This window comes from Mercenaria mercenaria, chromosome 11 (genome assembly GCF_021730395.1).
Source record: "Mercenaria mercenaria strain notata chromosome 11, MADL_Memer_1, whole genome shotgun sequence".
NCBI lineage: Eukaryota > Metazoa > Mollusca > Bivalvia > Venerida > Veneridae > Mercenaria > Mercenaria mercenaria.
The window spans coordinates 17063238-17085524 of record NC_069371.1 but is presented as its reverse complement, the minus strand read 5'-3'; the positions used below and the strand labels follow the sequence as shown (position 1 = coordinate 17085524).

Genomic DNA, 22287 nt, shown 5'->3' with positions numbered 1-22287 from the left:
AAGTCTATATAAGAGGGCTGTTAAAATGTAACATAGACTTTTGCTGTGAAACAGCACCTATTGTGTATAGTACAATGTGAAATGTATAGTTGTAATTTGCAGTCTTTGTGTAAGTAGGTCATACATCTTTTGTAACAGTTTTTGCTAATAGGCGAAGCACATAGAATGGTCACTTTTTCATCTATCATGACTTCAGTTTAATCTTTTTTTTTAGCTCACCTGAGCACAAAGTACTCATGGTGAGGTATTGGGATCATGCTGTGTGGGTCGTCCATGCATCAAGGCGTCTGTCATCAACAATTATGTTCAAACGACATCTCCTTGAAAACAACTCAGTGGATTTTGATGAAACTTGGCCTGGATTTTGCTTAGGTGGTCCTCTACTAAAGTGGTTCAGATGGTTCAGCTTGGTTGCACATAGGGGCCGCTAGAGCTAAAATTAGAAAAATATTTAAACAACATCCCCTGGTAAACCTATGGTCCAATTTAGAAATAATCTCGCACAAATAGTCCTTATATCACTCTCATCAAGATTGTTCATGTTATTTTGATTTCGTCAAAAAACATGTCCTCAGGGTGTATGGTCACTTTTCTCTATATATGTATATCGTGGAAACTTTAAAAATCTTCTTGTGTTAAACTGCTTTCCCAATTTAAAAAAATAATTGCATAGATGGTCCTTGTGTGACCCTCTACCAATATTGTTCAAATTATTCCGATTCGTTGAAAAAAATTATTTATTTGGATTTTACAGCGCACCAACACAGTATAGATTATATGGCGCCAAACACAACTACAGATTTTGGTTCCACGTCTCATTTACATCAAAATAAAAACATAAGGTATGGAATCAAAATTTGCATACCTGCTGGAATCACAGAATTACTGCAAAACCAAGTGTTAAGACCCTATTAGTGGCCTCTTAAGATCATGCAAGGGTAAGACAGTGGATCCAATTCTTTTCATACACAGATCGTCCCAGAACCACATGGGGCGAAAAAAAACAACAAAAAAAACCCATAAAACTATGGCACCAGAGGGTGTGGTCACTTTTTGTCGAGCCCGCTTGCGGAAGCGAAGACATAGTTGTCCAAATGGCTGTTTGGTGTATGTCAGTGCGTGCGTCCGTCCGGATTTGTTTGTCCGGACCATAACTTTGACATGCATCGAGCAATCTTGTTTATATTTGGCATAAATGTTAACCTCAGTGAGACGGAGTGTCATGCGCAAACCCCAGGTTCCTATCTCAAAGGTCAAGGTCACACTTAGAGGTCAAAGTCAATAACGACTTTGTCCAAAGATTGCTTCTTCATGCATGGAGGGATTTTGATGTAACTTGGCACAATTGTCTACCATCATGAGACGGAGTGTCATGCACAAGAATCAGGTCCTTAGGTCTAAGGTCAAGGTCACACTTAGAGGTCAAAAGTCAGATACAAGAATGACTTTGTCCGGAGCATTTCTTTTTCATGCATGGAGGGATTTTGATGTAACATGGCATAAATTTTCACCACCATGAGACGGAGTGTCAATCATGCGCAAGAACCAGGTCCTTAGGTCTAAGGTCAAGGTCACACTTAGAGGTCAAATGTCAGATACAAGAATGACTTTGTCCAGAGCATTTCTTTTTCATGCATGGAGGGATTTTGATGTAACTTGGCACAATTGTTCACCATCATGTGACGGAGTGTCACACGCAAGAACCTAGAATTACTTCCCTTTGTTGTTACTATAAATAGCTTATATTGTAACTTTTTTATTACTGGTCGTAGGGAAAAATCAGGACCACTTTTCTGTAGTACAACATGCATGTTACATCCAATTTTGAGGTGTATTTTGACCTATCTCTACTGGTAAGGATTTTTGTGTGGACTTATAATTTTATTTTTATTTGGCATAAATGTTTGCCTCAATGCGACAGAGTGTAGTGTGCAACTCCCAGTCCTTTTGACAGCTGACGGGCCCGACATGTTGCCCGTGGGCATCTAGTTATTAACAATTTCTTGAAACAACATCTACTCTTAAACCACTGAATGGATTATGATGAAATTTTACACAAATGATCTTTCCCCTCTTTCAAATTTGGGGTATATGGGTCTTTTTTGTTACAAAATTGGTTTTCAGCTATCACACTTTAAAAATCTTTTCTCTTGAGCTTTGATATTTGGCATGTGATATAAGGGTTTAACTCTCTACCATAATTGACAAAATTATTGCCCTAAAGTCAAAAATGGCCACGCCCCTGTATGTTACATGTACTTACTATAAGCTTTTATATAAGAAACTTTGAAAATCTTCTTTTCTGAATCAATAATAGCTAGACCCTTGATTTTTAGCACATGATATCATACTGTCTAACTATTGCCCTAGGTTAAAGAATGTTTGTGACGGCTAACAGAAGAAACCTATCAATACTTTTATCATTACGTAATACAAACGCACTTAAAGCCTTATACACAGGTGAGCGCTTTAGGGTCAATGACCCTTTTGTTCTTTTTCATTCAATTTTTGATCAGTTACCAACCTCACTTGGTCAAGTCCCAAAACTCTGACATGTATTTTGAGCAAATTATGCCCCCTTTTAGACTCAGAAAATCCTGGGTTATGCCTCTTTTTGGACTTGTAAAATTCTGGTTAAAGTTTTGTGTGCAAATTACTATCTGCAGAACAAATGCAGATATTTAATTGAAACCTCACATGTGCCTTTGCAATTATAAAACTGGTTGATTGCATCAAGTCCCATAACAGTCATGTATTTTGGTAAAATTATGTTCCCTTTTGACCTTAAAACTTCTGGTTAAAGTTTTGCATGCAAGTTACTCCAAAACTAATGCAGATACTGTATTGAAATTCTATAGATATTTTATCATTTTGGGTAATATTTTCCTGCTTCTCGGACAACAGTTCCAATAGTCAAGCTTTGGGATAGTTCTTGTTAAGATATTGCCATAAAATTTGGTCCACTTGTACAGTTCTGAACTCACATCTCAAAACTGACTTTCAGTGACCTCGATTTTGACCTACTGTCCTAGAGATCTTATAATTTAGCACAACATTTTTTATGTATCTTTGTACATTTTCTCCCTGTACAATATACAAATGCAATGTATCATATGTTCAATACCCACGGCTGCTAATCGCGCAATTCTAGCACCACTGGTGCTCTGCTTTGATGAAATTGCGGCACTTCCGGTGAACGACTTGCGAAGGGAATATCAAATTTACTGTCAGTGGTTTCTTTTTCTTTACAATTTTTTAAATTTGAAACACTATCAAAAATTGGCTCAAAGGAATCACAATGATGTAGATAAATGTCATTTTCTTGATTATTTACCCATTCCAAAGGATGAAATAGCAAACAGTCCCTCAGATATTACATAAACTTTCTTAAGATAGTATTTTCCTTACAAAGAGAGTACAGACATGGATCATATAAGACAAAATAGAACTGGTGCTCCAATTGCGACACAGGAGATAGAATTTGGCATACTTTTTGTTAAATAATATTTTATTTTTATTTTTAATGTTTCTATACTTATTGTTATTCGATTTGTAATGTCAGATCACTCTATGAAGCCCGATTTTTGATACAGTGTTTCAAAAACTAAAAAGAAACCACTGACCATAAATTTGTTGATATTCCATTTGCAAATCGTTCACCAGAAGTTCCGCAATTCCATCGAAGCGGAGCACCAGTGGTGCTGGAATTGCGCGATTAGCAGCTGTGAATACCCCTGTTCCTCTGATAATCAGCTGCCGTCTAGGGGTATTCATCACCATTAGTGATAGGTCTTGTTTAGTAGCACCCATAACATGCAATACTGACTTTGTCATTTTGTAGCACTTGTAACATGCAATGTAGACTGAAGCATTTAGGTAATACTCAAAATATAATACTAACATTACTGCAAATACCTAACTTATAACTTGCACACATAAAGGACATGGTAGTAAGTGCTTACTCATTTAGGTGATACACACAGTCCATGTAGTAGAATTTTGCTGCAGTAAATGTACACTTAAAGATGAACTATCACATTTAGGAACAATTATAAATACAGACTAACATGTCAATATAACCTGAGATAACAGGATCTGCATTTAAGTTACAAAAAAAGAATAATATGTGTTGTACATAATACCATACCTTTCATTCAGCCATTTACAGAATTTACAGGTTTGACTGTATACCTATTTTAAATGTACTTTTCAGGCCAAATGTGCCAGCAGCAAGGGAAAAGCCATCTCCAAGCAGACCAGAGCTGAAGAAGACTTTTTCCAGTCCTTTACCAAAGCCTGGATTGGTAAAAGATCCATATTCTGAAATACAGAATGCCAAGTATACTCCTAAAAAAGTTGTTGTTGATGAGAAAACGGCAAAATTAGAGGTACAACATCTTGTCTTTTACATGGTACATTTTGTTTAGCTGTTTCGTTATCATTTTGTTAAACATTGGTATGTCAAAGACAGTGTAGAACTAAGGACTGATGAGGGATGGACAGACAAAGTAAATTGGTTTTAAGCACTGAGAACGGATAGACGTACCAAACGTATTGGTTTTAAGTACTGATGGTTTGAAACACTGATGACAGATAGAAATGCAAAGCATATTGCTTTGAAGCATTGAGGATGGATTGACATACCAAACATATTGGTTTGAAGCACCAATGACAGAAAGACATACCAAACATGTTGTTTTGAAGCATTGATGATGGATAGACTTACAAAGTAAATTTGTTTGAAGAACTGATGACAGGTAAACATACCAAGTAAATTTGTTTGAAGTACTGCTGACGAATAGACAAGCCAAGCATACTGGTTTGAAGCACTGAACCAAGTAAATTTGTTTGAAGATTTGCTGACGAATAGACATGCCAAGCATATTGGTTTGAAACACTGATGAAAAGTAGACTTGCCAAGAATATTGCTGACAAATAGACATGCCAAGCATATTGAAGCAATGCTGACAAATAGATATACCAAGCATAATGGTTTGAAGCACTGCTGACAGGTAGACATGCCAAGCATTTTGGTTTGAAGCACTGCTGACAAATAGACATGCCAAGCATATATGTTTGAAGCACTGCTGACAGATAGACATAACAAGCATATTGGTTGGAAGCACTGCTGACGGATAGACATACCAAGCATATTGGTTTGACGCACTGTTTACAGATAGATATGCCGAGCATATTGGTTTGAAACACTGTTGATGGATAGACGTGCCAAGCATATTGGTTTGAACCATTGTTAATGGATAGACATGCCAAGCATATTGGTTTGAAACACTGCTGAAGGATAGACATTTCAAGCATATTTGTTTGGAACACTGAGGATAGATAGACATGCCAAGCATATTGGTTTGAAGCACTGCTGACGGATAGACATGCCAAGCATATTAGTTTGAAGCACTGCTTACGAATAGACATGTCAAGTATATTGGTTTCAAACACTGCTGACGGATAGACATGCCAAGCATATTGGTTTGAAGCACTGCTGACGGATAGACATGCTAAGCATATTGGTTTGAAGCACTGCTGACGGATAGATATGCCAAGCATATTGGTTTGAAACACTGCTGATGGATAGACATGTCAAGCATATTGGTTTGAAGCACTGCTGACGGATAGACATGCCAAACATATTGGTTTGAAATATTGCTGATGAATAGACATGCCAAGCATATTCGTTTGAAGTACTACTGATGAATAGACATGCCAAGCATATTGGTTTGAAGTACTGCTGATGAATAGGCATGCCAAGCATATTAGTTTGAAGTACTGCTGATGAATAGACATGCCAAGCATATTGGTTTGAAGCACTGCTGACGGATAGATATGCCGAGCATATTGGTTTGAAACACTGCTGACAGATAGACATGCCAAGCATATTGGTTTGAAGCACTGCTGACTGATAGACATGCCAAACATATTGGTTTGAAATATTGCTGAAGGATAGACATGCCAAGCATATTAGTTTGAAGTACTGTTGATGAATAGACATGCCAAGCATATTAGTTTGAAGTACTGCTGATGAATAGACATGCCAAGCATATTGGTTTGAAGCACTGCTGACAGATAGATATGCCAAGCATATTAGTTTGAAACACTGCTGACGGATAGATATGCCAAGCATATTGGTTTGAAACACTGTTGATGGATAGACATGCCAAGCATATTGGTTTGAAACACTGTTGACAGATAGACATGCCAAACATATTGGTTTGAAATATTGCTGAAGGATAGACATGCCAAGCATATTGGTTTGAAGCACTGCTGATGGATAGACATGCCAAACATATTGGTTTGAAATATTGCTGAAGGATAGACATGCCAAGCATACTGGTTTGAAGCACTGCTGACGGATAGACATGCCAAACATATTGGTTTGAAATATTGCTGAAGGATAGACATGCCAAGCATATTGGTTTGAAGCACTTTTTTCATTTCTGGTGTTTTTCCAGGAATAGTCAATATAATATTTTGTTTCATACTTGAAAATACATGTATACATCATTGTAAATGTTATTGATTACTGATGTTTCTCTGGTAAGTTTGAATAGTCTGTATTGAATATCTATGTGCCTCCGTTGGTTGGAACTTCTAAATTGCTTTGACAGATTTGTATGACCTCGTCAAGTTAAAGCTAATTAAGTTTGACTGTATTTCTTCATATATATTTAATTTAGGAGAAAAAAGAGTTACACTGAAACTAATAGGTATTAGATTAAGTCATATTGTTGATTTCCATTATGGAGAATTCAGCAAAAACCTACAAAATGTATATAATTTTTAGCTTGACTATTCGAAGAATTCTTTTCTAGCTATTCTACTCACACTGGCGTCGGCGTCACACCTTGGTTCAAGTTTTGCATGCAAGTACATACAGCTATCATTTAAAGGCATAATAAAGTGTTGAAACTTATTTTTTCTTTTTCTAGGTCAATTATCAACCTCACTGGATCAAGTTCCATACTTCTGACATGTATTTTGAGCAAATTATGCCCCCTTTTGTACTTAGAAAATCCTGGTTAATGTTTTACATGCAAGTTACTATCTCCAAAACTAATGCAGATATTGAATTGAAACTTCACCTGTGTCTTCGGGGTTATAAAACTAGTTGATAGCATCAAGTCCCATAACTCTGACCTGCATTTTGGACAAATTATGCCCCCATTGGACTTAAAAAATTCTGGTTAAAGTTTTGCGTGCAAGTACATACAGCTATTACTTACAGGCAATAGATTTGAAACTTTTTTTTTTCTTTTTCTAGATCAATTACCAACCTCACTGGGTCAAGTCCCATAACTCTGATATGTATTTTGGGCAAATTATGCCCCCTTTTGGACTTAGAAAATTCTGGTTAAAGTTTTACATGCGAGTTACTATCTCCAAATATAATGCAGATATTGAATTGAAACTTCACATGTGTCTTCAGGGTTATAAAACTAGTTGATAGCATCAAGTCCCATAACTCTGACCTGCAGTTTGACCAAATTATGCACCCTTTGGACTTAGAAAATCCTGGTTAAAATTTTGCTTGCAAGTACATATAGCTATTACTTACAGGCATATGGTTTTGAAACTTAATTTTTCGTTTTCTAGATCAGTTACCAACCTCACTGGATCAAGTCACATAACTCTGATATGTATTTTGGGCAAATTATGCCCCCTTTTGGACTTAGAAAATTCTGGTCAAAGTTTTGCGTGTAAGTTACTTGTTGCAGAACATATACAGATATTAAGTTGATACTTCACATGTGCCTTCGGAGTTATAAAACTAGTTGATAGCATCAAGTCCCATAACTCTGACCTGCATTTTGGACAAATTATGTCCCCTTTTGGTCAAAAGTTTTGCGTGTAAGTTACTAGCTGCAGAATTATACAAATATTAAGTTGATACTTCACTTGTGTCTTCAGGGTTATAAAACTAGTTGATAGCATCAAGTCCCATAACTCTGACATGCATTTTGGACAAATTATGTCCCCTTTTGGTCAAAGTTTTGCGTGTAAGTTACTAGCTGCAGAACATATACAGATATTAAGTTGAAACTTCACATGTGCCTTCGGGGTTATAAAACTAGTTGATAGGATCAAGTCTCATAACTCTGACATGCATTTTGGTCAAATTATGTCCCCTTTTGAACTTAAAACTCTTTTGATATTTTAACATTTTGGGTAATATTTTCCTGCTTCTTGGACAATATTTCGAATAATTGAGCACTGAAGGACAGCTTTTGTTGCTTTAGAAATATGATGGTCATGCTTTGAAGTTGTTTGTGACAATACTGTAAAATCAAATATTTTCTTGAGACTCAGAGTAATAAAAACATGTTTGCAAGGTAGAATATTCAAGATGTATGGCCAACTTGAGAAATATCTAGGACTATTTTTAATTACTAAAGTACTTTCGCAAGTTGTTCTTCCTTACAAATAGAGACTGTTAGCAAAAAAAAGTCTTCTCATGAATTTCTGATTTTACAGAATACATGGATACCTTCATTTTCATCTTTTAAAATTTCAGTCTGATCTGTATACGAAGTTGATACGACAGAGAAATGAGCTGGCACATCAGACAGGATATACTCCACATTCTATAGCTAGTAATAAAGTACTTCTGGACATGGCTAAAGTCAGGTAGGATATACCCCACATTCTATAGCTAGTAATAAAGTGCTTCTGGACATGGCTAAAGTCAGGTAGGATATACCCCACATTCTATAGCTAGTAATAAAGTGCTTCTGGACATGGCTAAAGTCAGGTAGGATATACGCCACATTCAATAGCTAGTAATAATGTGCTTCTGGACATGGCTAAAGTCAGGTAGGATATACGCCACATTCAATAGCTAGTAATAATGTACTTCTGGACATGGCTAAAGTCAGGTAGGATATACTCCACATTCAATAGCTAGTAATAAAGTACTTCTGGACATGTCTAAAGTCAGGTAGGATATATACTCCACATTCTATAGCTAGTAATAAAGTACTTCTGGACATGGCTAAAGTCAGGTAGGATATACCCCACATTCTATAGCTAGTAATAAAGTACTTCTGGACATGGCTAAAGTCAGGTAGGATATACCCCACATTCTATAGCTAGTAATAAAGTACTTCTGGACATGGCTAAAGTCAGGTAGGATATACCCCACATTCTATAGCTAGTAATTAAGACATGGCTAAAGTCAGGTAGAATATACCCCACATTCTATAGCTAGTAATAAAGTACTTCTGGACATGGCTTAAGTCAGGTAGGATATACCCCACATTCTATAGCTAGTAATAAAGTACTTCTGGACATGGCTAAAGTCAGGTAGGATATACTCCACATTCTATAGCTAGTAATAAAGTACATCTGGACATGGCTAAATTCAGGTAGGATATACCCCGCATTCAATAGCTAGTAATAAAGTACTTCTGGACATGGCTAAATTCAGGTAGGATATACCCCGCATTCAGTAGCTAGTAATAAAGTACTTCTGGACATGGCTAAATTCAGGTAGGGATATACCCCGCATTCAATAGCTAGTAATAAAGTACTTCTGGACATGGCTAAAGTCAGGTAGGATATACCCGGCATTCAATAGCTAGTAATAAAGTACTTCTGGACATGGCTAAAGTCAGGTAGGATATACCCCACATTCTATAGCTAGTAATAAAGTAATTCTGGACATGGCTAAGTCAGGTAGAATATACCCCACATTCTATAGCTAGTAAGGTAGGATATACTCCACATTCTATAGCTAGTAATAAAGTACTTCTGGACATGGCTAAAGTCAGGTAGGATAGACTCTACATTCTATAGCTAGTAATAAAGTACTTCTGGACATGGCTAAAGTCAGGTAGGATATACCCCACATTCTTTAGCTAGTAATAAAGTACTTCTGGGCATGGCTAAAGTCAGGTAGGTTAGACTCCACATTCTATAGCTAGTAATAAAGTGCTTCTGGACATGGCTAACGTCAGGTAGAATATACCCCACATTCTATAGCTAGTAATAAAGTACTTCTGGACATGGCTAAAGTCAGGTAGAATATACCCTACATTCTATAGCTACAGTGAAACACCACCCGCTCGAGCATCGATGGCTCGAGAACCCAGGCTCGCTTCAGCAATTCATATGGTCCCGGCCGATTTCCGTCTATTTTCTATGTGAAATTACCACGGTTGGGTTGAGCATCAATAACTCGATCACTCGAGCATGACACCAGGTCCCTGTCAGGGTTCGCACAGGTCTGGAAAAGTCATGGAAAATTGAATTTTTGCATTTTGTCATGGAAATGTCATGGAAAATTGAAAAATCATCATGGAAAGTAGGAAAGTGATCTGGAATAAGTCTGTATGTGCATAAAACGATTACATCTGTTTTAATTTAATATCAGAAAAATCCAGATTTAAACGCATAAACGAACAATCAGTAATTTATGTCAATATTGGGGTCAAATCTGGTTGGGTACGAAACTAAGCGTGAAACAGCTAAAAATAGTAAAATATGAGTCAGAAAAGAAGTTGCCGATACAACACTAACTGGGAAAGGAATGAACAGTACAAAGCATGGTTAAAGCCTTTCAAGTCGGATAACAGGAAAGCCTTATGCACCGTCTGTGACAAACTTATCGATCTGTCAGATATGGGCGAAACTGCAATAAAATTGCACATGAAAGGTGGAAAACACATTGCAAGCATTGGACTCCGTGATAAAACGACAAAAACGTGTGACACATTAAAATCTTTTTTCAAACCTGTCGAAACAAAACGCGAGGAAACTGTCGTGTCTGATATGTGTATTCCCCCACCCACTCAAGAACAATGTCCAAGACAAAGTGCCAGTGGGATAGACTCCTTTGTGTCTAAGGAGGATGTAACAAGGGTTGAAATATTATGGACACTGTAACTAATAACATCACATCAATCATACAAATCTTCTGCTGACAGTGATAAACTTTTCCAAAAAATGTTCCCTGATAGCAAGATTTTCTTGAACTTTACTCTTGAAAAAGAGAAAAAAAAACTGAAGTCTTATTTTGCAAATAGTTTGAAATAAAAGTCTTTGTATGCCAATAAAATGAGTGTATCATTGCATTTATTTCGAGTTTCGTATGTTTGGATTGCGTCATGGAAAACCAGGCAATGTCATGGAAAAGTCATGGAATTCTTGTATCCAAGATCTGTATGAACCCTGCCTGTGTATTAATTTACTCTCTGTTGCTCCTGGCAAACTCAAGCAGAGGTGTCAAAATTATTGGCACCTCGGCAGTCAGAATGTAGCGGTTAATTTAAAATTTTCGCGTGCTGTGAAAATTGCGTGGTCTTTACCACAACAGTCACTATCTTCAATGTTTGTTTGTTGGTATATTTGATCTGATAATAAGATGAATTATTGATGAAAGGTGGAAGAAAAGTTTTATTTATCCAATAGTGAAAAGTTCTGTTTGTTTTAGATTAAAGCAAGTATGTTATTAATTATTTATTTTTCTGCTGGGTCGTGAAGATAATTATGAGATCTTAGTATTTTAATCTAGCCTGTGAATCCAATCTTACAATTTCGACTTTTACTACCTAAAAATTGACAAGTTGATTGTATCAGAAATTCGATGAATGCCAATTAACAATAAATAGCGCAAATTAATTGGGATCTTTAAAGCATAGATATTAGGTATGATTTCTTCTGACAAAGCATGAATGTTATCAATGCCTTCCCAGGCAAATTTTAATCAGCAGTTGTTTGCATGCAAATAAAGAAAATAATACAGCCTTTTCATAAAATTGAGACGAAAATTGTGAATTCGAGTACAGTTTTCAGATAAAAATAAAAAAAGTCTTAGTTGTTTCTATATGTGCCATTTACAAATTACACATTGAAACGTCTATGATAGATACCGTTTGTATTATGTTTTTATTGGAAATGTCACAAGTGTGTTATTATTACGCATCACTGTTTCCTTTGCAAATTGTCTCGGTGACAATTGGTATTAAAACTTCAATTTTCTTCGTATGTTGGTCAATGTTTGGGTTGCTCAAAACCATGGATAACTCAAGCATTTTGCTCATCCCTTGCGACCTTGAGCAAGCAGTGTTTCACTGTAGTAAGTACTTCTGTACTTGGCTAAAGTTAAGTTAAACAGGCAAATGCACTTTGAGCAATGAGTGCCTTCCATGTGTATAAAAAAAACACACAAAAAAACACCAAACAGATTCAGATAATTTTCTTGTGAAATCATAAAAATGTCCTGATAAATTGATCAAAATGTGACTTATAAATGCTTAGACACATAGTTGTTTGTGAAAGTAATCTTAATCCATAAACACATATTCAGGTGTGAAAGTAATAAATAAGATCATGTTTAATGGTCACAATGACTCGCTTCAAGGTCAAGGTCACACTTAAGGGTCAAAGGTCATATATGACTTTGCTTTGTGTATATTGCTCTGCATTGCAGTGCTCTTGTTTTTATTTGGCAGATCTCTTTTTTGTACTTACAATAATTTTTTTTTTTTAATTACTTCCCTTTTATGTTACTATAAATAGCTTCTTTTGAAACTTTTTTGATTATTGGCTGTAGGGAAAGACCGATACCACTTTTCTGTGGTACAACATGGATGGTACCTCCAATTTTAAGGTATATTTTTACATACCTGTACCTGATAAGGATTTTTTTGTAAACTTTGAATATTTTTTTTGTGGACTTAGATTTGTTTTTTGAAGTTTTCCTTTTGTTGTTCCAGTCCTTTGGGGCTACAGCAGTCAAGCTCTTAAAATTTTGCTCCCATCCTATGATGTAAGTCTTCGGGCGTATATTGCCCCGCTTGACGGCGCTCTTGTATTTCATTGTAATGTTAAAGAATATCAGATGTTATCGTCATATCTTTAGACGCACTACTTCTCTCTATCCATGTTTGATCATATCATTTTATACCACTGAAAAGAAGTTCTTGTAGTATACCTTGTATATCCAGTGGAACTTGCAAGACTGTAACTGCTTTTAACTTGTCTGAATGTCATAAATTCATTGTGTGGAGGATATAAATAAAAGAGGAAAAATCAGAATTATGTGGGGTAGAAATTTAACACAAAAAGTGTTTTACAATATTTATGGAATTATCACGGGTGTTTTTGCAGTATTTGTGAAATTCACTTAAGCAAGCTAAGATCCAGTTTGAAAAAGTTGTACTTATCTTCCTTAGACTTGCAGAAAAGTTCACAGTTTCTAAAAAAAACAACTGGTCGAAACCAAAATGGATTTCATGATTTTTCAAATTTAGTTTTGCTGTGAAATTTACTTATTTTTGCCTTATCTGTTGGACAAAGTATTTCTGTTAAAATTGGTTAGTGGTAATGAGAAGTCTGCAAACACTGTTCTGCCAAGTTTTTTATGCCTCCACTTTGGGGGAGGGGGGCCATATAGATTTGCCCTTGTCCGTCCGTCCGAGAATGTTGTGTCACGCCTAGCTCCAAAAGTATTTGACATAGAGTCACAAAACTTTACAGGAATGTTGGTCAGCATGTGTAGTTGTGCTCCTGGGGTTCACATCCTGATTCATTCAGTCATGTAGGAGTTATAGCCCCTGACTTTGTAAATATTTGTCGTTTTAGTTTTGTATTGTGCCTAGCTCCAAAAGTATTTGATGTTGATTCACAAAACATTGCAGGAATGTTTGTCAGCATGTGTTGTTGTGCACTTAGGGTTTTGTGTCCGGATTCATTCATTCGTATAGGAGTTATGGCCCCAGACTAAGTAAAAAATTGGTCATTTTAATGTTGTGTCGCGCATAGCTCCAAAAGTATTTGACCTAGAGTCACCAAAGTTTACAGGAATGTTGGTCAGCATGTGTAGTTGTGTACCTGGGTTTCGCGTCTGGATTCATTCAGTCATGTAGGAGTTACGGCCCCTGACTTAGTTAGAAATTGGTCATTTTAATGTTGTGTTGCGCATAGTTCCAAATGTATTTGACCTAGAGTCACCAAAGTTTACAGGAATGTTGGTCAGCATGTGCAGTTGTGCACCTGGGGTTCGCGTCAGGATTCATTCAGTACTGTAGGAGTTATGGCCCCTGACCTAGGTAGACATTTGTGTCCTTTGTTATATAGTGGGGGCATCTGTGCCCTATGGACACATTTCTAGTTGGACTTAAGTCAGACTGAGATTGTGTCAAAAAACACTGTTCTGCAAACTTTTTTAGTTTAGTCAAACTGAGATTTTGTCCACAAAGTCAGACTAAGATTATGTCCACAGACACAGTTCTGCCAAGTTTTTTTGGACTTAAGTCAGACTTAGTTTATGTCCACAAAACACTATTCTGCCAACTTTTTTTAAATTACCCCAGGGTAGGATTTTCTTATGAACACAGTTTGTTGTGCTAGTTTTATTTTCACATTGTTTTGTTACTCTTTTTAGCCCACCATCTAATGATGGTGGGCTATTCAAATCACTTGGCGTCCGTGGTCCTTCGGTTAACAATTTCTTATTATCGCATCTCCTCAGAAACTATTTGGGGGGGGTGGGGGTTGACCAAACTTTGTAAAATTGAAGTATTGGTACATAGTTGTGTCCCCTGAAAATCAGGCTGGTTCAACAATTTTTGGCCCTTTGGTGAGCTTTTGTGACTGCTCAATGTCAGTCGTGCATCCGTCAACAATTTCTAAAAAAATCTTCTTGAAAACCACTGGGCAGAATTACACCAAACTTCACAGGAATTATCCTTGGGTGGCCCCCTTCCAAAATTGTTCAAAGAATTGAAATCCATGCAGAACACTGGTTGCCATGGCAACTGATAGAAAAAAACTTTAAAAATCTTCTTGTCCAAAACCACAAGGCATAGAGCTGTCATATTTGGTTTGTAACATCATCTAATGGTTCTCTATGAAGATTTTTCAAATTGTGCCCCTGGGGTGAAAAGAGGCCCTGCCCTGGGGGTCACAAGTTTTACATAGACTTATATAGGAAAAAACTTTAAAGATCTTCTTGTCTAAAACCACAAGACCTAGGCCTTTGATATTTGGTATGTAACATTGCCATGTAGTCCTTTACCAGCATTGTTCAAATTATAACCCTTGGGTGAAAAGAGGCCCTGCCCTGGGGGGTCTCAAGTTTTACAAAGACTTATATAGGGAAAAACATTAAAAATCTTCTTGTCTGAAACTGGAAAGCCTAGGCTTATGATACTTTTTATGTTGCATTGTCTTGTGGTCTTCTACTAAAATTGTTCAAATTATGCCCCTGGGATGAATAGAGGCCCTGCCCTGGGGTTCCCAAATTTAACATAGAATTATATAGGGGAAAATTACAAATATTCTTGTCTTTAAGTTCAAGGCCTATACCTTTGATATTTGGTATGTAGCATTGCCTAATGGATCTCTAACAAGATTGTTCAAATTTTGCCCCTTGGGTGGAAAGAGGCCCTGCCCCGGGGGTCACTTGTTATATAAGTTATATAGGAATATATACTTAAAAAATTATCAGATCATATTTCCTAGACTGTTTAATTATAATAACCTGATGACCCCAATTGATTAGGGGTCACTTGACTTTGACCTTGACCTACTGACCTACTTTCTTGTTTTTTAAGATACAGCCTTGAAATTTTGATGACTTGTACAGTTTTGCACACTGATCTTAAAACTGACCTTCAGTGACCATGAATGTGACCTACTGACCTACTTTCTAATTTTTTTGCATCAGGGTGCCATTTTAAACATGTGGCTTGTATTACTCAGGTGAGCTATTCAGGGTCATCTATTCAGGGTCATCATGACCCTCTTGTTTTATAATTTACATAGATTTATTATTTACATAGATTTATATAGGGAAAACTTAAAAGAAAATCTTCTTGTCCAAAACCACAGGGCCTAGGGCTTTGATATTTTGTTTATGACATCATCTACTGGTCCTCTACCAAGAGTATTAAAATTATTCCCCTAGGGGCAGATATGGCGCCGCCCTTGGGTCACATCATTTACATAGACTTAAATAGGGAAAAACTTTGAAAATCTTCTTGTCCAAAACCACAAAGCTTTGATATTTGTAATGTAGCATCATCTAGAGGTTCTCTACCAAGTTTGTTAAAACTATCCTCCTAGGGTCAAATATGGCCCTCCCCATGGGGTCACATGGTTTATATAGACTTATATCTAGGGAAAAACTTTAAAAAGCTTCTTGTCCATAAGCTTGGACCACATGTATAGTTTTGAGCTGCTAGGTGAACCTAGACATGAATTGACCTTGATCATGACCTAGTGACCTACTTTCATATTTCTATAGCTACAGCCTTCAGATTTGAAGTACAAGCATAGTTTTGTGTACCGAAATGAATTTTGACATTGAAATTGAAATTGATCTAGTGACCTACTTTCACATTCCTCAAGCTACAGCTTTCAAATTTGGACCACATACATGGAGCACATGCACAGTTTTGTGTACCAAATGAACTTTCATGTTGATTTTGGCCTTTAGCTAGTCTTGAAATTTGGCCCCAAGATCACTTTGTGATCTCTTGTATCTAGGTAACATTGTTCTACCTACCTACCTACCCCTACCCCTACCCCTATCCTACCCTGCCCTACCTGAATTGTTCCAGGGTAGGGACTTTCACAACCTGGGCCGGAAGAGTTCCATAGGACTGTATAATTGAAATATTAGGCATTTTAGACCTTAGCATTTTTGAATTAGTGACAAAATTATTGAAGGTTTATCTCTAAAAATGCAAGGTATTGGAATTTTCTCACCATTAAAGAATACATGTAAACATCTCATATTGATATTTACTGCTGTTTCTTATAGACCAAGTACTAGAGCTGGTTTGTTGAAGTTGGAAGACTTTCCGGAGGCTAAAGTTGAAAAGTTTGGGGCTCCGTTGCTGGAAGTTATTACTAACTTTTGTAAGGACAATGATCTTAAGATGGACAACTTTCCTGAATCATTGTTTGACACTGATAAGGTAAATATTCTTAAGTGGTCGGGTTTAAATGAATTGGCAAAGTTTGAAATTGTAGAAGGGCAATAATTGATGAGATAAATGAAATTAATTATCCTCTCACTGTGTGGAATAGAATTAATAGCATTGTCCATCTTATATGTAAATAAGTGCAATGATTTAAAACTTTGAATATTTGTATAAGTCCTTCCAAATGTTCCATGCATTATAGAAGTTTAAACTAATGTATACATTGAACTAAATCATCAAGTGTTGTTTGAAACAATATAGAGAGGTTTAGAGTTCAAAACCCATGCATGTATAAAACTTGTATTTAAAGTAATTAGCATGTGCCTTAGATTGACGAAAAACTTAAGTTTCTTTCTTAATGTGAACCTACAAATTTGAAGCCTAGGATTTATATTTTATTTGTGCATTTTGAATATTTATTGCTAAATTATGTAAACATTGTAATGTTTTGAACTTTGACAACTCAAGACACTTCTAGAGGCGAAAAAAAATTGAATTCTGACATGTATCCATACAAGTTTGAAACCTCTGCCTGTCTGTTATTTTTAAATCCAAATTTCACAGAAATGTCAATAAGAGTACTACTTTACTGGTTTATTATTTACAGTCTACTCGTGACCTGCAGTCTGAGATCTACAGTCTGACAGAAACACAGAGGAACTCTTACATAATGTTTGCTGTTCACAACAATTCTCTGGTTAGTAATTTACTTGCAGTTAACATTGCTAAATTCAAATCTCATGCCCGTTAGTCCTATTGGCTGAAAACCTTGCTTTGGGTATAGAAGTCTTTCATTTAGTGAAGCCATCTAGCTGGGTTATGACAAGGTGGCTTATAAGGCCAGTGGTTTTATCTACGTGCTTACTCCTGCTATGAATGATGCTTAGTGTGACATTAATGGCAACAAAAACAACAGTAGTACTGGTTTTGTATATTAGCCTTCCTAACCTTAGGCTTTGTAAATCTTAATCTGTTGTCATAGATGTACAAAATCATTTGCAAGTTTTGTGCAACTGAGGCATGTGGCTAACAAAAGATTTACTCAAACATATACATTAACTTGTTACCTCACACCTTTTTAGCTCACCTGTCACAAAGTCAATTATGACCACTTGATGTCCGTCGTGTGTCGTCAGTCGTGTGTCAACAATTTGTAAAAAAATCTTCTTCTTGAAAACCACTGGGCAGAATTACACCAAACTTTACAGGAATGATCCTTGGGTGGCCCCCTTTCAAAACTGTTCAAAGAATTGAATTCCATGGAGAACTCTGGTTACCATGGCAACCGAAAGGAAAAACTTTAAAAATCTTCTTCTCAAAAACCAAAAGCCTAGGGCTTAGATATTTGGTGTGAAGCATTGCCTAGTGGACCTCTACCAAGTTTGTTCAAATTATGACCACGGGGTCAAAATTGACCCCGCCCCAGGGGTCACTTGATTTTACATAGGAAAATCTTAAAAAATCTTCTCAAAAAGCAGAAGACCTAGAGCTTAGATATTTGACATGTAGCATTGCCTAGTGGACCTCTACTAAAGTTGTTCAAATCATGACCCCGGGGTCAAAATTGACCCCGCCCCAGGGGTCACTTGATTTTACATATGAAAATCTTAAAAAAAATTCTAAAAATAAACCAGAAGGCCTAGAGCTTACTTATTTGACATGTAGCATTACCTGGTGGACCTCTACAAAATTTGTTTAAATCATGACCCCCAGGGTCAAAATTGACCCCGCCCCAGGGGTCACTTGATTTTACATAGGAAAATCTTAAAAATCTTCTTCTCAAAAACCAGAAGCCCTATAGCTTAGATATAAAGTGTGAAGCATTGCCTAGTGGACCTCTACCAAGTTTGTTCAAATCATGACCCCGGGATCAAAATTGACCCCTGCCCCAGGGGTTATGTGATTGTACATAGGAAAATCTTAAAAAATCTTCTTCTCAAAAAGCATAAGCCCTGGAGCTTAGATATTTGACATGTAGCATTGCCTAGTGGACCTCTACTAAAACTGTTCAAATCATGACCCCTGGGTCAAAATTGACCCCGCCCCAGGGGTCACTTGATTTTACATATGAAAATCTTCAAAAAATTTCTAAAAATAAACCAGAGAGCCTAGAGCTTAGATATTTCACATGTTGCATTGCATAGTGGACCTTTACTAAAGTTGTTCAAATCATGACCCTGGGGTCAAAATTGACCCCGCCCTAGGGGTCACTTCATTTTACATATGAAAATCTTCAAAATTTTTCTTAAAATAAACGAGATGGCCTAGAGCTTAGATATTTCACATGTAGCATGGCCTAGTGGACCTCTACAACATTTGTTCAAATCATGACCCCCGTGGTCAAAATTGACCCCGCCCCAAGGGTCACTTGATTTTACATATGAAAATCTTCAAAAAATTTCTAAAAATAAACAAGATATTTGACATGTAGCATTGCCTAGTAGACGTCTACAAAATTTGTTCAAATCATGACCCCCAGGGTAAAATTGGCTCCGCCCCATGGGGTTACTTGATTGTACATAGAAAAATCTTCAAAATTTTCTAAAAAACAAAACCCAGAAGGCCTAGAGCTACATGTAAGATATTTGACATGTAGCATTGCCTAGTGGACCTCTCCAAAATTTGTTCAAATCTTGACCCCCCAGGGTTACTTGATTGTGCATAGGGAAATCTTCATAAATTTGCTAAAAATAAACCCGAAGGCATAGATCTTAAAGCTTTAGCTAAGAAATTTGTTCAAGCAAGCAACTCTACTCAGGTGAGCGATATAGGGACATCATGGCCCTCTTGTTTGACGTTAAGACAACTAAATTACTTTGAACTTACCAGTAACACAGTAGAACAAATACCACATTGTCATTTTACCAAATAAGAGATTAAGGTACCCTTGTAGTGTATTTTGCTGACCTTTCTACTGGTTGCTGACTGCTTTAGATGGTGTCACACTATATAGAAGGTAAGTATATAGAGAATTCCAAAGATCAGCCCAGAACTTGAACATTCTAAGCAGGGTTTAAATTATATACAGGTGATGCTATGTACATGTCATGCTGTATACATGTCACGCAATGTACAGGACAGGCTAAGTACAGGTCACACTATATACAGGTCAAGCTATTTACAGGTCACACTATATACAGGTCAAGCTATTTACAGGTCACGCTCTGTACTGGTCATGCTATGTACAGGTCATGCTATGTACAGGTCACGCTGTGTACATGTCACGCTATGTACATGTTAATAAAGGTAAAACTGTACAAGAGATTCTGCTGCATTTAAAAAATCTTTTAATAGTCAAAGACCTGTGGTAGTTTATATATTGTGTGTTAGATTTCTTACATGAAAGAATTCTGTAACCAAAGCAGAGCTTCAAATCCACAGGGGCGAGAGGTAAGTGATTCATTTTTGCTAATTTCACTTCCAGTCCATATTGGTTAAGATAGATACTGGGGTGTTGGGGGAGGTGGAAATATTATTGTATATGTCGCTATGCAAGTCAGTTCAAACTTTAAATAAAGGGAACTTAAAACACCTCTCGAAAATATCTTATTTTTCAGTCCCGGAAACTATATATTAACCTTCTTTGGCAAGTGGTTATAGTCCTTATCATGAAGTCTTTTTCCCTTGGTTAGAGCACACCAAGCTGGTTTGTGGGAGGTTGTTAGATCTACAAAGGGCCTGCCCGTCTGTGCCTAAAATAATGACTGTTAAAGCTGTAAGGTTGCTGTGTGACCCAACATGTTTCAGTATGGCTAAAAACAGAGCATAAAAAATTTTGTTACATTTTGTAATTTTTATTTCCAACGAAATAGGAGGAAGTTGCTTCAAAGAGAGGACTGAAGACTAGCACTGTAATGTCCCACATGGCTGAGGCGGTAAAGGTTGGTCTGCCAGTGGATGTCCAGGCACTGGGGGTGACCAGTCATATACAACAGCTTGTGACTAATGCTATAAGAGGAGATGTGATTAAGTCAGGTACATGTACTTTGATTTCTGTTCATTCGGGTTTCATAACTAAATGTAAACATGTCCGCTTATTTGGAATATATATTATGAGTGACCATGCTTTAAATATATTTAATAGCCAGATATTTTGACAAACTTTGGACTGTTCTGTCTAAAACATTAATACTCAGTTATGATTTGTGCAGTATTCACCACTTAATATTATGTTGAAGTAAAATTTTTAGCATTATCAATTTTCACTATTCAGTACAGTAGTTATCGCTAACCACTGCACCCAGGACCTTCAAACTTCACTTGCTGATAGTACTTACTGAGTACAGGACCCCTACTGACTTTGGGGTCACCAGATCAAAGGTCAAGGCGCTGCGGGGGCATTTGTCACCATTAGTGCCAGCTCTTGTTTGTTACTATACTGTATATACAAGATCTGTCTACAGTGTATATACAGACAGTCCACATAATTATGCAATCTTGTGCGCATCCAATTGCCATTTACTATGTCAGTGCTAGCGGGGAGTACATTCATCACCTTTAGTGATAGCTCTAGTTTACCACAATATTCCTCCATAAGATTCTTAAAGTAGAGAAGTTAACATCCCTCTTGGAACTTAAGTTCCAATAAGTCCCCAATGAATATTAACAATCTCAGTGTTAACTGTTAGAGAGGCTACTACACTGGATAATAATTTTTTGATAACTTCTGTATTACAGATATTACACGACTAACCAAGATAAAGGATGTTCTTCCTGACTATATAGAGTACAACCATATCAAGATTGTGATAGCATTATTAGTGAGGCAGTATGGCCAGATCGTTAATCCTGAAGGGGAGATAATTCTTCAGGGAAGTCAGTCAAGCAAGGACAATGGACAGATTGATCTCACAGACTCAGCAGAGGTGAAGATAAAATAAAATTTAGACCCAGTATAAGAATATGAATATGAAAATTAATCAAGTCTGTTTTTCTAAATATCTTTACCATGGAACTAGACATCTTTAAGAATTATAGAGTACTCGTATACTAGATATCATGAATATATATGTATATTTTAAACTAACTTTAGTTGAATTTTGAGACAAAATATTCAATCTTGATTATAGGAGAAAGAAGGCCAAGTGTGTTAAATTTATGTCCCCCCCCCCCCCCACCCGCTCTGTCCGTCCATCCGTCCGTCGCACTTCATTTCCAATCAATAACTTGAGAGTCATTTGACCTAGAACCTTTAAACATCATAGGGTGGTAGGGCTTATGGAGTAGACGGCCCCTATTGTTTCTGGGGTCACTCCATCAAAGGTCAAGGTCACAGGGGCTTGAACATGCAAAGCCATTTCCGATCAATAACTTGAGAGCCACTTGACCCAGAATGTTGAACTTTCAT

General features: G+C 36.8%; 1 protein-coding gene across 3 annotated transcripts in view; it reads left to right on the top strand.

The window, feature by feature from the left end:
* LOC123530778 (bifunctional 3'-5' exonuclease/ATP-dependent helicase WRN-like) overlaps nucleotides 1-22287 on the top strand; it is a 108185-nt gene that overhangs the window by 84238 nt on the left and 1660 nt on the right. For all 3 annotated transcript variants that reach the window (XM_053518655.1, XM_053518656.1, XM_053518654.1), the window contains exons 21-26: nucleotides 4214-4388; nucleotides 8525-8637; nucleotides 16778-16934; nucleotides 17548-17637; nucleotides 20753-20915; nucleotides 21618-21805. In XM_053518655.1, the coding sequence (XP_053374630.1) occupies nucleotides 4214-4388; nucleotides 8525-8637; nucleotides 16778-16934; nucleotides 17548-17637; nucleotides 20753-20915; nucleotides 21618-21805 (886 nt within the window). The remainder of the gene's footprint in view (nucleotides 1-4213; nucleotides 4389-8524; nucleotides 8638-16777; nucleotides 16935-17547; nucleotides 17638-20752; nucleotides 20916-21617; nucleotides 21806-22287) is intronic.